Below are 15,695 nucleotides of genomic sequence, written 5' to 3'. Positions count from 1 at the left end.
TGGTGTGGTGGTCAGATGGACTCGTAGACCAGAGAGCCCAGAAATAGACTCTGCCAAATATGCCCAGCTAAGCTCTGATAAAGGGGCACAAGCTATCCAGTGGAGGAAGCTCAGTGTTTCCAAAAGACGGTACTGGAGCGATTGGACATCTACAGGCAAGAAGATAAACCGCAACCAAAACCTCATACCTACACAAAAATCAACTAAAAATGGGTCACAGCTTAAAATGGAAGTGGCCGTGTAAATGGCAGCTGGGGTTTCTAATGACTCCATGTGGAATCAGAGTTCATGTCCCCCATATTCTTTCTAACACAGAAGCTCTGATGGAGATGTTGGAGTACAAAGCCCTTTCTGCTGATCAAACTGTAAAAAGATGACTGTCGACAGGTAACTCAGCTGGGCTGAACCCAGCGCTCTTGGACACAGGTGCCCTGCCCATCTGGTCTGGCCATCCTGCAGGGCCGCCCCTGCCTGACCCATGAGCCGAGAATTTCTTTTCCTTGGCGAGCTTTTCCCACAACCGCACAGCGTCTGCTGCGTGTTCCGTACTTCAATGAACAGACACTGCTCTTCCCCAAGGAGTGACAAAGACCCCTCAGACATATCTGGAGGGCTGAGAATGCTCAGCTGTGTCCGCGCACAGAGGGACTTGTTAGCTGCTGGCCCAGCCCAACAAAAGGGCTTCCATCAGGGATTCTCGGGCAAGAGCAAATCCTGGGGCGGAAGCAGCTCTTTCACGGCAGCACAGAGAGGCTGAGCTCAGAGGAAGAGGCCGCCTGGTAAATGCTTCCTGGTGGGCTCAAGTCTGCCCAAAAAAAGTGGTCTCTGTCTTCAAGTGCAAAAAGCAATATAAGCAGAAAGAGATGTGCTACTTCTCGTGGCCTTGAGTGCTCAGTTACAGAGAGCCACATGGGAGGCTCCACACTGAGACTCCCTTCATACGCAGGTCACAGAATCACAGGTGAGGTCATGCACTTTAACCTCATTTTACACATCAGAAAACCCAGCTCAGAGAATAGGGACCAGCATGAACCCACTTGTCCTTCCACAAGCCCACGAGCATGACTGAGGTCCAGCACACGGATGGGTGTCTGCAAGAGCCGAAGGACAAACGTAAACATCGCTACACCTTCAAGAGCAGTGGAACTTGAGGATGCATCACGTCTGGATGGCCACCTAGTCATCTGATGACTTTCAAGACTGTTCTCCTTCTGTCCACTCCTTTTTTGTTTTTTTTTTTGCTGGGAAAGATTTGCTCTGAGCTAACATCTATTGCCAATCTGCCTTTTTTGTTTTTTCCTCCCCAAAGCCCCAGTACATAGTTGTATATCTAGTTGTAAGTGCTTCTAGTTCTTCTATGTGAGCTGCCGCCGCAGCATGGCTACTGACGGACGGTGGTGTGGTTCCGCGACTGGGGACTGAACCTGGACTGCTGAACTTTAATTGCTAGGCCATCAGGGCTGGCTCCCTTTGTCCTCTCAACATCACAAAGGTTCTTCTCTTTTTTAAAGAGACAACTAGAGCCAGCCCCGTGGCTTAGCAGTTAAGTGCTCGCTCCACTACTGGCGGCCCGGGTTCAAATTCCAGGCGCACACCGATGCACCACTTCTCCGGCCATGCTGAGGCCACGTCCCACATACAGCAACTAGAAGGATGTGCAACTGTGACATACAACTATCTACTGGGGCTTTGGGGGGAAAAAAAAAAGGAGGAGGATTGGCAATAGATGTTAGCTCAGAGCCAGTCTTCCTCAGCAAAAAGAGGATTAGCATGGATGTTAGCTCAGGGCTGATCTTCCTCACAAAAAAAAAAAAAGAGGGAGAGACGACCAGAAGCTATCGTTACAATCTGGCACTTCTTTTTTTTTTTTTTTTTTCTGTGAGGAAGATCAACCCTGAGCTAACTTCCGACACCAATCCTCCCCCTTTTGCCAAGGAAGACTGGCCCTGGGCTAACATCTGTGCCCATCTTCCTCTACTTCTTACATGGGACGCCACCACAACATGGCCTGATGAGCAGTGCATTGGTGCGTGCCCGGGATCCGAACCTGCGAACCCCGGGCCACTGAAGTGGAGCGTGCACACTTAACTGCTACACCACCGGGCCAGCCCCACAACCTGGCACTTCTGAGAGCAGAGACTCATCACATGTATAGCACTGGATTACAGCTGCCAGACAGACCTCCAGCTCCACTTGCTGCAGGCCAGCCCATCATGGCCATCCACCTGCCAAACCCTCAAGGGTCACAAGACCCTGTGGCCAGAACCCAAAGGGACTTCCAGATTTCTTCAGGACTCCAAAATCACCTCCGGAAGCAATCGCCAAAGCCACACTGAAGGTGACACGCCGCTAAGAGGTCATGTGAAGCCATTCAAAAGAGAAGCAACGTGATGTGGTTTCTTAAAAGTTGGAGACTTCAGAGGCCAGCCTGGTGGCGTAGTGGTTAAGTTCAGCTCACTGTGCTTTGGCGGCCCAGGTTCATGGTTTCGGATCTCAGGCAGAGACCTACACCACTCATCAAGCCATGCTGTGACAGCAACCCACATACAAAAGAGAGAAAAGATTGGCACAGATGTTAGCTCAGACCCAATCTTCCTCAAGCAAAAAGAGGAAGATTGGCAACAGATGTTAGCTCAGGGTCAATCTTACTCACACACACAAAAAAAAAAGTTGGAGATTTTAGAAGATAGCTTTTTAAACTACAAAATAGCACACTGCTTGAAAAGCAGATCTAGCTCATCAGAGCCCAGGCACTCACTAGAGGGAGCATCAGAGCCAGGTCTAGCACGCACGACCCCAGAAGAGGGGTATGAGGTCCTGGTCCCTGGGACCTGGCCTATAGAGTACACTTGGAGGGTCCTCATCTCTGAGGGTGTCTCCTGAAAGCTACATCTCAGAATCTGAGCCCCACTCCATTCATGTTTCCAAAGACACTGAGTTCTTTGGAAATGTACTTCCCAGGAAGGCTTGCTCTTCATGTGGAAGGTGGCCCTTCAGATCCTAATTGCTTGTGCCATAAGCAGTCCCTGAGCAAATGTTTATGGCCCACTGGATGAGGGAGAGACAGAACAGAGGAGGTCTGCGGGGGCAGCTCCAGACATAAACCACTCTTCTCATGACGCAATGACGCAGCCCTTCCCTTGGTTCCGTTAGAAATTACACTCTGAGGGGCCGGCCCCATGGCGCAGCGATTAAGTGCGCAAGCTCCGCTGCTGGCGGCCCAGGTTTGGATCTCGGATGCGCACCAACGCACTCCTTGTCAGGCCATGCTGTGGCGGCGTCCCACATAAAGTAGAGAAAGATGGGCACGGATGTTAGCTCAGGGCTAGTCTTCCTCAGCAAAAGGAGGAGGATTGGCTTGGATGTTAGCTCAGGGCTCATCTTCCTCACAAAAGAAAAAAAAGAAAGAAAGAAAGAAATTACACTCTGATTTTAAACCGTGAGCTTTCAGAGCTTACAGAATGCTTCCAGTGCATCAGTCCACCTGACCTGCACAACAGTGCGCGAGGAAAGGCCTCGCCATGCCGCCTGCAGCCATCTCAGTCCAAATCCCAGCACAGGGACGAGATGCGTTGATGCCATGTGTGGAGGGGCACTGAGACTGCTGGGCTGTTCCCACCAAAAATGCACAGCTCGAACTGCCTCTCAGGAACAGCACAGCCTCACGGTAGGGACCTCCTGTCACAGGTCACAAAAGTGTCACAAAGACAAAGACACAGAAACAGTGCCAGCTGGAGGAGACCAAGGAGACAGAATAATTAAATGCGACCTGTGAGGCTGGACTGGATCCTGGACCAAAAAAGGCACAGCCACGGGATGAGAGACTCCGCGTGGATGCTCGCCTCCTGGTCATGTCCACATTGTCCTTTGGGAAGCTTAGGGGAAGGTATAAAGGAACACTTTGATTGCTTTTGCAACACTTTTGTAAGTCTTAAATCATTTCAAAAGGAAAGGTTAAAAAAATTTCGCCTTTAGTCATGTACAGTCAAACTCTACTGTCCATATGCGGCCAACAGGTACACCATCCCAAATGGCAGGAACACTTTGAAAAGGAAAATAAATACACAAATAACAGCTCTCTTAGAACCAAAAATACTCGAGAAAAAAGTGTCTCCCTCATCTACAATACCTAAAATAGAAGTAGAATACTGATTAAAGAAAAGTTAAAAACAGATCTTACACAGCAGGGTCTTGAAGAGGCATCTGTATGCCCATTTTCACAGCAGCATTATTCGCAGTAGCCAAAAGTGTCCATCAGCAGATGAATGGATAAACAACACATGATCCATCCACACAATGGAACATTATTCAGCCTTAAAGAGGAAGGAAATTCTGACCCACGCTACAACATGGATGAACATTGAGGACATTATGCTGAGTGAAATAAAACAGATACAAAAGGACAAACACTGTATGATTCCACTTATATGCGAGACCAAGAGGAGTCAAAATTCATAGACAAAAAAAGTAGGATGGTGGGTGCCAGGGGCTGGGGGAGGAGGATGAGGAGTTACTATTTAACGGGGACAGAAGGGCCGGCCCGGTGGTGCAAGCGGTTAAGTGCGCGCGCTCCGCTGCGGCACTGGGATTCGCCGGTTCGGATCCCGGGCGCACACCGACACACCGCTTGGCAAGCCATGCTATGGCGGCGTCCCACATAAAGTGGAGGAAGATGGGCATGGATGTTAGCCCAGGGCCAGTCTTCCTCAGCAAAAAAAAAAAAAAAAAAAAAGAGGAGGATTGGCAGATGTTAGCTCAGGGCCGATCCTCCTCACAAAAAAAAAAAAAAATGGGGACAGAGTTTTGGTTTGGGAAGATGACAAAGTTCTGCAGATGGATGGTGGGGATGGCTGCACAACAATGTGAACGTACTTAATGCCACTGTAGTGTATACTTAAAAATAGTTAAAATTTTATCTTATATATATTTTACAATAAAAAAAAACATACAATATCTACACCAAAAAAGAGAGGATCTTACAAAAGTAACTCAGAAGAAAAACAATTCCATGTCACCTTTGCTGGATCATTTCCATTAAAAAGAAAAAGAGACTGTGAAGAAGCCAGTCAGAGGTCGTGTTCAAGGGCAGCAAACACAGCACCTCCTCAGGGCCCCCGACGCCTCAGCTGCATTCCACAGACATCCTGCTCCATCCGGCCTCCAGCCAACCAGGCGGCACAGAGATGCACAACAGCACAATCAACTGGTTCGTCCAGACCGGAACTCCCCATCACAACCTGACCGCCACCTGTATTCCCAGTTTTTTGCCTTTTTCTTTTTTCACTATTGTCTTAACTTTTTAAAATTAAAAGCTGTGTTTCTTGAGTGCAGCAAGATGCTGACTGCTTCTTCAACTGGCCTTGTTTCTATTTCTTACCTGCTAGAGAACAGTTCTCTTGTGTTCTGACATCACCCTCACCTGTGGCAGGTGGTGTGGAGAAACAATACAGACCACTGACTGGAGGAAAATAAAATGCCTATGAGCATTAGTGCAAGGTTGTGGAACAATAAACACAAGCAGTGTGATCCACCTAGAAAACGACTGTTCTGAAAGAGATCAGACGCCCTTCCTGGCACAGGAGCAGCTGGGGGCGCGGGCACTCACCATCCATTTCCACCAGAAGCTGGTTAAGCGTCTGCTCCTCCTCTGTGTTGGAGAAGCCGGACATGGTGGTGGAGCGCTTCTTGCCCACAGCATCGATCTCGTCAATGTACACGATGCAGGGGGCCCGGGCACGGGCTTCCTTGAAGAGGCTCCGCACACGGGCAGCACCGAGGCCTGAGGGGACACAGAGGATCAGGAAGTGGACAGGTAATGGGAGATGAACCCTACGCTTATGCCAGGGGCCAGAGCTGACCACTGAGAGTGACAAAATCTCAGCAAGTGTCCTCTCATGCAAACAAGGCCAGGCACCCCATCCCAGCAGAGGTCACCCTGGCAGATGTTCACCCTCCTGGACTCCCCAGGCCACAAGTGGAAGTGGCTTCAAAGCACATCATCACCCAATTCTCTACATCAACACAATGTTTCCTGTAACACTGGTTTTATTTTTCCTTCTCCATTCCCCCATTTCCTTGTCAGTTCAGCCACCTGAGGAAGGACGTGTGAAAGGAGAGCCATCCTGGACAAATGGTCAGGTGAGCCTGTCCGCAGGCCCCAAGCAATGCCTACCTCCAATGACCTCCACGAACTCCGGGCCGGCCATCGCCAAGAAGGGCACCTGGGCCTCAGTGGCCACTGCCTTGGCCAGCAGCGTCTTCCCACAGCCGGGGGGGCCAAGCAGCAGTGCACCCTTCGGGACCTTGGCACCGAGCTGAAGGAAGCGCTCTGGGCTCTAGAAAAGCAGCAGATAATGTGACACTAACCACAGGTGATTCAGACAGAATTTTCAAAAAATGACTCACATGAAGGTCAGCTCATGTATTGTCATGAGTCAGCTCTGGTTCAGGCGGTTCTGGGAGAAGCAGATAGCTCTGGTGGTGACCAGGCAGCTCAGGGTGCAATCTCTAATACACTACTGGCCTTTCGGCTGCTTAACGACCATGCGTTTCACCCACGTTGCCGTTTAACAGGCACCAGCACGTGTAGGACACTCGTGGCCCCATCTGCGCTCAGGGAGCTCACCACTCAGGACACAACGTCTGACCAGTGCGGCTCTTCCCTCGGGAGAGCATTCCATCAGCCTCCTGCTCAACATGTGTGTTCACCTTCAGATAATCCACAAACTCCTTGACTTCCAGTTTGGCTTCATGCATCCCTGCCACGTCTTTAAAGCTGACTCCTTTCCCCGTCTTGCCATCCACAATCGTGAAACGAGCCATTTTAAGCTGATTCTGGGCACAAAGAACAAAGGGCAGGGCACTGTGCACTCCTAGCAGAGCAGGGAAGATGAGAGCTCGGTGCTGGCTCTGCCAGCACATCCCCGTGTGCCCACCCACCTCGGCCAGAGGGTCTGATGGACCCTTCTCCCTCCGCCCCGAAGTACCAGCCCACGCCCTCTCCACTCAGACAGACAGACGGAGATTAAGGTCACCTTCCAGACATATAAGGGGAAATGTTTATTTTACATTATTAAACAGTAGGAAAGCTGTCTAGCATCTAGCAATTTGCCTTAAAAGAAAAAACAAAAAACTCCCCACTACAACCTAGGTAATATAATAAAGTCTTTTGCATAAACTATCTTATTTTTCCATATGATTTTTCCCACTACTGTGTAATTTCTTTTTCTTTTTTTTTTTTTGTGAGGAAGAGCAGCCCTGAGCTAACATCTGCCAATCTTCCTCTTTTTGCTGAGGAAGACTGGCCCTGGGCTAACATCCGTGCCCATCTTTCTCCACTTTATATGGGACGCCACCACAGCACGGCTTAACAAGTGGTGCATCGGTGCGCGCCCGGGATCCGAACCCTGGGCCGCTGCAGCAGAGCACGGGCACTTACCCACTATACCACCGGGCAGGCCCCATAATTTCTTTTCCTGATTATAAAAGTAACATACTAACACTCAGCTCTGGGGAGTCTTGGTAGCAATGTCAATTGGTAAATTTCTGGACAGCGATCAGGCCAGAGAGATCAAGCTCTTCCTGAGGCACTAAGCTGCACCCAGGCTCTACTTCTAGGAAGGCACACGCCAGGCAAATAATTAGGCACTCAGAAGACATGTGCATGGAATCCACCACAGTATTATTTAAATACAACAACAAAAATAAACAGCCCAAAATAGGCAAGAATTATCAAATTGGTTGAGTGAAATATGATATAGCCTCACAATGAGACCCAGGGCTGCCATTAAAAGTAAGGTGTGAGTCTTAGCTACAGACACAGAAAGACGTTCCTAGTCTATGTGGACACAACTAGGTGACATTCTGCATCCCTGCCTTGTCACAGATCCCAGGGAAGGGACCATGAGGTGACCGGGCCTCAGGCCCACCTCCCCAGTCCCTCTGCTGATGTGGCTAATTGGCCACAGACAACCTGATGGGGAGGGAAAGTGCACGTTATAATCCATGCAACAACAATAGGAGAATATTTTTAAAGTGTATTAAAGTTGTCCTTTTAAAGACAACCTTTAAAAATTTCTCAGCATCTTAGCTAGTAGGGGAAACGAAAAAGAAGTAATGCCCAGTTGACATCAAAAACTGCAGAATATGGGCCAGCCCTGTGGCTTGGCGGTTGGGTGCACGCGCTCTGCTGCTGGCGGCCCGGGTTCGGATCCCAGGCGCGCACCGACGCACCACTTCTCCGGCCATGCTGGGGCCGCGTCCCACACGCAGCAGCTGGAAGGATGTGCAACTATGACGTGCAGCTATCTACTGGGGCTTTAGGGAAAACAAGGAGGAAGACTGGCAATAGACGTTGGCTCAGAACCGGTCTTCCTCAGCAAAAAGAGAGGAGGATTGGCATGGATGTTGGCTCAGGGCTGATCTTCCTCACACACACACAAAAAAAATGCAGAATAGGGCCAGCCCCAGTGACCTAGTGGTTAAGTTCGGCATGCTCCGCTTTGGCAGCCCAGGTTCGGTTCCTGGGCATGGACCTATACCACTCGTCTGTCAGTGGCCATGCCGTGGCAATGGCTCACATATAAAAAGAGGAAGACTGGCAGCGGATGTTAGCTCATGGCGAATCTTCTTCAGCAAAAAAAAAGAAAGAAAACTGCAGAATAAACTGTCCTATAGATGCCCCTGGCTCAGCCTCCCACAAGTCAGGGAAAGGGGGGCCTCAGGTAGAGCTGGTTACTGGACACCCTGTAATCAGCCAAGCAGAAGGAAAGGAGAGCTACCCAACTATGGCTCCAGGCTGGCCGTTGCAACAGGTTCATTTTCACTGTGTGCTTATTCTGCAGCCTGGGGGAAAGCATTCAGCAAGCACGCACAGACAAATCCTCAGATGGAAGTGCAGCGAGATATGATTTGTACAACTTACGAAAGCGCTGAATCCTCCTTCCCTTCCCGTCATTCCAGCCAGACGGAAAACATACCACAGGATGGCCAGGCCCACTGCCGTCATCCCCAAGGCGTAGAGGGCGCTAGCGAGAGAGGGGGAGACGGGAGAGGGGAGAGGGGAGAGGGGAGAGGGGAGAGGGGAGAGGGGAGAGGGGAGAGGGGGAGAGGGGAGAGGGGGAGAGGGGAGAGAGGGAGTGGGAAGAGAGGGAGAGGGGAGAGAAGGGGAGGGGGGGAGAGGGGGAGAGGAGAGAGGAGAAAGGGGGGAGAGGGGGAGGGGGAGAGGGGAGAAGGGAGAGGGGGAGAGGGGGAGAGAGGCAGTTACGGCTCGGAGGTGGAAGCTGACAGACACGCTTTACTGTCAGGGCACTATGAACGTCTCAAAGATGAGAAGAGCAATTCCTCACACCAAGACCAACGTGGAAAACAAATGGCCGTAAAAATGGGTTTCCTTGCCCAATTCTCACCAATCATCTTCTTTCATGAAGTTTTCCTAGGTGTCAGAGGGAGCGTGGGAACCGTGGGGTCACAGAACCTCACTTGGCGTGAAGCCAGGAGGGCTGACACCATACATGCACCCCGTCATCCAGAGCCTGTGACAATGCCTGACAAGATCAGGTTTTCATGTTTGATATGTTTTATTTTCAAAAGCAGCCCATCAGCGCTGGTTAGTAGGCAAAATAAGCACAGCAATAAAGAGTGAACCTCGGGCGTCAGCCCTGCAGGGGGAGGGGGGAGCCAGCTGGGTCATTCCCTACCAAAAACCAGAGGCACGGCCTCAGAGCCCTGCGCTTGCAGGAGCCAGTGGGCTGTAGAATTTAGAGACACATCGTTTCACAGGAGTGCTTGCCATCACTGGCATCCAGTGTCTTATCAGAACTTCAGTGCTCATCCATGAGTCAACCTTTCTGCTTATGGGTCTCAGCCACTGTTGGTCCCAGTATGCGGTTAAAATAACCCCCATGATGATGCTGATTAACTTGATCCCACTAAGGAGTATGCAGGGCCCACAGGTCTCTATTTCTCTCTGCAATGTTGAACCAAGAATTTCTACCAGATGCCCCTGCTTCTCCCACCTGTTCCATTTTCCTATTTGTAGAATACGGCAACCCCACAATGCATGGAACTAAGAAATGCCACAGGCAATGAAAGAAAGTGACTACAGGAAACTCCAGCAGGCTTGCAGAATCCCAAATTCCCCAGTGCTGCGTCATCCACTCACATTTATTTCCCCTCCCACAAGGGGGTCTAGTTAACTGCAGGCAAGGCCAGTGTGAGATTTGTGTTTGTAGTTTGTTTCTCATATTACAAAGCCAACCTGGTTTAGTCCAGGAGCTAACAAAAATGACCAACATACTTTCCAAAGAATCCTGTCCGCTTATAGGAAACCGGGATCCTGTCCTTGCCTTCAATATTCAGCTCATCTTCAGCCGCTCGAAGCTTCTCTTCAAATTTGTCGATATTTGCCACCTGCATTCGGTACATCAAGGCCAGCCGCTGGGGCAGAAAGCAGAGGGGACTGTGAGAGTGACAAACAGCACAGACTGCCGACCCCACCAATAACAGGGGACAGTCCCTCAACACCCTGTACAGACAACTGCAGGGTTTCAGAGCTGACGTTTTCATCTGCCACTCAGAAACTACTTCCACATCTAAAAAGTTTTAGTTTTCTCAAACACAATTACAACAAAATTTCAATAGATATGTTTTTTCTATTTTCAGTAATAGGAACATTTTAAAAAAATGAAGAGTGGCATTTGCATTTTAAACTCTGCTCCTGTCTCCCACTCAGCCCTGCGTGCTCACAGAGACACAGCGACGAGCCTGCAGCACTGGATTGGGGAGGCGCAGTCAACCTACTAAGGCAAGAAACACAGGCTTTGTGCTTAACAGTTGGCTGAATCTGAAACTCAGCTACATGAGTTTCTTTTCTCTTAGTAAAAATTTCCTGGATAGAGAAGCGAATCGCCGCCTCCCCCAAGCACAGAGGCCTCACTGAGAAGGAAGCCCAACAGCAGACCAGGAGTCTACACCAGGTCCCGAAATCCCTTCTCAGGGAGCTGATCTGGTCACGGGGATCGCTCACGGGCTACTCTGAAGCCTCCTCAGAAGAAACATCTGAGCAACCCACAAAGGGGCAAAAGCCTCGGTGGGGAGGTCCTAATTATTTCCACCAGCGTGAACTACCTCACACCAATCCTGCCACATTTCCTGACAGCGTGGTCCACATGGTGTCCAGAGTAGAACTGTTCCAAGCTCAGGTTCTAAACACACTCTTGGAACCTAAACTAAGCAACAGATTTCCCCCTGGCTCTTAAGAGTCTCAGAAGATTCCTTGTGGAGTGACTGTCATTATGAGAGCAGACAGCCAGGCTCCACTTTGTGGGGTAACAAGGCCAGATGGAGAGGCAGACAAGGGGACCCACCAGTCACGATGTATTTACCATCATCTGCGTTGGAACACCCAGTGGCCTCGGTTGCTGGATGAACCTAACGGACCCCAAATGTTTGATCTGGACTTCGTCAATGTCTTGATCACTTAAACACCTGGCCTGGCCATGTAAACAGGGTCACCCATTTGCATAGAAGGGAAAAACGTAGAAATGACCCTCTTTATATGCCCAGATCCAAGAGCAAAATGTATGATACCAGAAGCCCATTCAACTCCCACACCTTCTGTAAAGCTTCCTCCAATCACTTGGGTCCAAATCATTGCTCACTTCTGCAAGGCCCCACAGCGTCAGCCAGGTCACTCAGGCCCAGACCCCCTCACTTTTGAAATGTGCTGGAGTTCAACTTTGACTGGTTAACAGTCTATGTGTTGATCCTATCACCCCAACCACATTATAAGCTCTTATGAACTGACAACCAGCTGCAAACACCGTGCTCGAGATCCGATCTATATATATATATATTTTTTCCCCCAAAGCCCCAGTAGATAGGTGTATGTCACAGTTGCACATCCTTCTAGTTGCTTTATGTGGGACGCGGCCTCAGCATGGCCGGAGAAGCGGTGTGTCGGTGCGCGCCCGGGATCCGAACCCCGGGCCGCCAGTAGCGGAGCACGCAGACTTAACCACTAAGCCACAGGGCCGACCCCTCAAGATCCGATCTAAAAGAGAAGCTCTGGGCTGGCCTGGTGGCTTAGCGGTTAAGTCCGCGTGCTCCGCTACTGGCAGCCCGGGGTTCGGATCCCGGGCGCGCACCGACACACCGCTTCTCCGGCCATGCTGAGGCCGCGTCCCACATACAGCAACTAGAAGGATGTGCAACTGTGACATACACCTATCTACTGGGGCTTTGGGGGGAAAAAAAGGAGGAGGATTGGCAGTGGATGTTAGCTCAGAGCTGGTCTTCCTCAGCAAAAAGAGGAGGATTAGCATGGATGTTAGCTCAGGGCTGATCTTCCTCACAAAAATAAAAAATAAATAAATAAATAAAAGAGAAGCTCACTGGGCTGAGCTGCAGCCACAGCCGAGTACGCTTAGTAGGATGAGCGCTCTGCTGACCACTCCACCCTACCCAGAAACCAGAGCAGAGACTGCGGTGTGCACAGGGCACTCTCTGGGGTGCCGCGTGATTCTGCTCTAAGGGAGAGAATACTCTGCCGAAAAGAGTAAAGCCGTGTCCCACGTGAGCAAAGTGAGTCAGAACTAGAAAGCCTGTCTGTCTCCCAGCATGTAGAGAGGCACAGGATGTGAGCTGGTCTAGTTTCCCAGTGTCCAAACTTCTAACAAACAATGGGAAGGAGACTAAAGCAACATGACATTAAATATTATTCATGATCCTGGGTTAGACCCTTAAGGCTGGTGGACAGGCAGTTGGGAGATGTGAACAGGGACGGGGTTGTAGAAAACACTGTGTCAGGGTGGCCTTTCCTGGGCCCAACAACGGTGTTGTGGTTACCGGGGGAACGAGAAGGGGGTCAGAGGGACGGGAGGGCACTGGAGAGAGTGGTTCATTTCACACAGTCAAGCTTTTGGGGCTCAGTCTCCATGCACCCCCCTCCTTTCCCAGCAGTGCCAGAAAACTGGGCCACTGTCGCTAGGGCGTGTCTCTCCCCTCTTTGATGCCCAGCCCTCCACCTGCGATGAAATCCCACCCTCCCGACCCCTCTGCAGCACCTACAACCTCTCCTCTCGCTAGCGCACCCCTCTGCAGTCTTGCCCACGCTGGGATTCTCTCCTGGGGGTACCTGAGGTGGGAGATGAGCAGGGTCCCTCTCATTCCTCTCTCCCTTGCTCCTCTCCGAGGGCCAGTCCTCATCCAACTCCTAACTCTTAGCCACCCCTCAGAGTGCTGTTTCCTGCCTCCCACCCCCAAGAGATTTCCGCTTGGCCAACCCCCATGTCCCAACTCACCTGCATCTGCCAAAGCCACCCTGTCTGCTGACCCCCAGCCAGCGCCACACCACACACCCAGACTGCCCAAGAGAAACCTAGGGGCCAGAGATGGCCCCCCTCTCCTTATCCCTAGTGCCACGGGTCACCACTATGGCCACTCTGTCACTACTTCTATCTCCTCCTCTGTCCACGGCAGCTACAGACCCTGCTGGCTGCTGTCTGGAGACAACACTGCCTCCCCCATTTCAAGCTCCATCTTAGTGGGCCACCATTCAAAGACTTCCAGTGAACCCTCCTTTAAATGGAGATATATCTTGTTTCAAGAAAACCTGAAACATGACAGTCAAACAAATGGAGTGGGCAGGGGCTGCCTGAAAAGGGGCGTGCACCCAAGCCCCCAGGTCTCTCCGAGTGGCCACGCCACAGAGCCCGTACCCACACCCTCACTCACAGGCCGCCCGAACACCACAGCTCCAGGGTGCAGGTACACTTCCACCACCTCGCTCTCGGGCACCACCTGGACACGCTGCACCTCGCCCTTGGCCAGCATCTCATGCACAAAGTCGTTCCAGGAAATGCTGCCCCCACCGGTGCTGAGTGCGTTCAGCAGGCTCATGACGACGGCGATGACAAACAAGGTGCGCAGCCGCTCGCGGTACATCTGGTCCTCCCTCTCCTTGCGCCTCCTCTCCTCTGCAAATGGGCAAGCAGAGGGAGCATCAGACCCAGGCCGCAGGCCAGAGCCCACCCTCTGCGCCCTATGTCCTTTCGTCAAGAAAGCTCAGCATTGAGACCGTGGTGTCTCATCTCCTATAAGATCCTGCATTTTGGCCAATTTTTCAACAAAGTGATTCGAGACAAATACTAATCGCAAGGCAATCGAGGTCACCAACATTCCATTTACTAAGGTCCCACCTGCTTAGATAACATGAAACCACTTTTAAAGTCAAAAACTTCCTGGGCCGGCCCCGTGGCTTAGCTGTTAAGTGCGCGCGCTCCGCTACTGGCGGCCCGGGGTTGGGATCCCAGGCGCGCACTGACGCACCGCTTCTCCGGCCATGCCGAGGCCGCGTCCCACATACAGCAACTAGAAGGATGTGCAACTGTGACATACAACTATCTACTGGGGCTTTGGGGGAAAAATAAAAAATAAAATTAAAAAATAAATAAATAAAGTCAAAACCTTTCTAGGACCAGCACACAACGCAGCTACACCGTAAACATTTCCCGGAAAGCACGCCGGCCCAAGAGCAGTGAATTCAGGCTCCCCAGGAGCGATCAGACATTACAGATCAGCAGCAGTGCATTTGTGGCACATGTTTAACTTATTAATAACAAATACCTTTCACCGCCACCTGCCCTCCCCTCATCTCACAACCACCTATCCTGAACTTTTTATCAGAATGAGTAATGTTCAAGTAAGTTGTATGTCATTCATCAAAATAACATTTGAGAATAGCACATTTAAAAAGCGTAAGAGGGGCCAGCCCTGTGGCCTAGTGGTTAAGTTCAGCACGCTCAGCTTCAACAGCCCAGGTTTGGCTCCCAGGTGCAGACCTACACACTCGTCCGCGGCCATGCTGTGGTGGCGACCCACATTAAAAACAGAGGAAGACTGGCGCAGATGTTAGCTCAGGGCGAATCTTCCTCAAGCAAAAAGAGGAAGATTGGCAACAGATGTTAGCTCAGGGTGAATCTTCCTCAGCAAAACAAAAAAAAGTGTAAGATATTGTTTAGTCTATAGACACATATTGGGGACCACTTAATTCCAGAATGTTCCCAGAAACCAATTCTTTATCAGAACCATCAGATAAATTCCCCCAATTGCCTTACTCAGTGATTAATACCCTACTTAGGATACAGACAGCTTCACGCTCAGTTCTCAGGGGGTGAAAAAAAGACATGCCAGCCGGTGGCGTAGGGGTTAAGTGCGTGCACTCCGCTTTGGCAGCCCGAGGGTTCACAGGTTTGGATCCCGGGCACACACTGCCGCACTTCTTGTCAAGCCATGCTGTGGCGGCATCCCATATAAAGCATGGATGTTAGCCCAGGGCCAACCTTCCTCAGCAAAAAGAGGAGGACTGGCATCGATGTTAGCTCAGGGCTGACCTTCCTCACAAAAATAAAAGACTTAAGACTCAGCCCCTGATCTTGACACACGAGGACGTGAGGTGAGGACACAGGCACCCGGGGGAGGTAAATCGACCTCAGCATGCAGTGGACATAAGGCTGAAGTGGGATTAGCACAGCAGGAATCTGCAGGAATTCCAAGAAGAATGCTCTCAGCATGGGCACCACAATGAGGCTTCAAGAAGGAAGGAAGTAAGGGAGAAGCGTTTACCGAGGAGACAAGGAGCACTTGTGGCCCAGAGCACAGATGGAAAACACCATCCTGAAGTTGAGCTGGGTTTT

At 50.7% G+C, this 15,695-nt stretch overlaps 1 protein-coding gene across 9 annotated transcripts in view; it reads right to left on the bottom strand.

Annotated features, from left to right (window-relative positions):
- SPG7 (SPG7 matrix AAA peptidase subunit, paraplegin) overlaps positions 1–15,695 on the bottom strand; it is a 40,489-nt gene that overhangs the window by 13,302 nt on the left and 11,492 nt on the right. For 6 of the 9 annotated variants that reach the window (XM_058528521.1, XM_058528515.1, XM_058528516.1 and 3 more), the window contains 7 exons: positions 13,735–13,976; positions 10,298–10,437; positions 8,924–9,026; positions 6,709–6,834; positions 6,173–6,335; positions 5,606–5,779; positions 5,378–5,458 (listed from right to left, as the gene is read on the bottom strand). In XM_058528521.1, the coding sequence (XP_058384504.1) occupies positions 5,378–5,458; positions 5,606–5,779; positions 6,173–6,335; positions 6,709–6,834; positions 8,924–9,026; positions 10,298–10,437; positions 13,735–13,976 (1,029 nt within the window). The remainder of the gene's footprint in view (positions 1–5,377; positions 5,459–5,605; positions 5,780–6,172; positions 6,336–6,708; positions 6,835–8,923; positions 9,027–10,297; positions 10,438–13,734; positions 13,977–15,695) is intronic. The other 3 variants (XM_058528517.1, XM_058528520.1, XM_058528524.1) reach the window with 2 other exon arrangements.

Source organism: Diceros bicornis, chromosome 32 (genome assembly GCF_020826845.1).
Source record: "Diceros bicornis minor isolate mBicDic1 chromosome 32, mDicBic1.mat.cur, whole genome shotgun sequence".
NCBI classification, from domain to species: domain Eukaryota; kingdom Metazoa; phylum Chordata; class Mammalia; order Perissodactyla; family Rhinocerotidae; genus Diceros; species Diceros bicornis.
The sequence above is the reverse complement of the archived record's forward strand: the minus strand, read 5'-3'. Positions and strand labels throughout refer to the sequence as shown.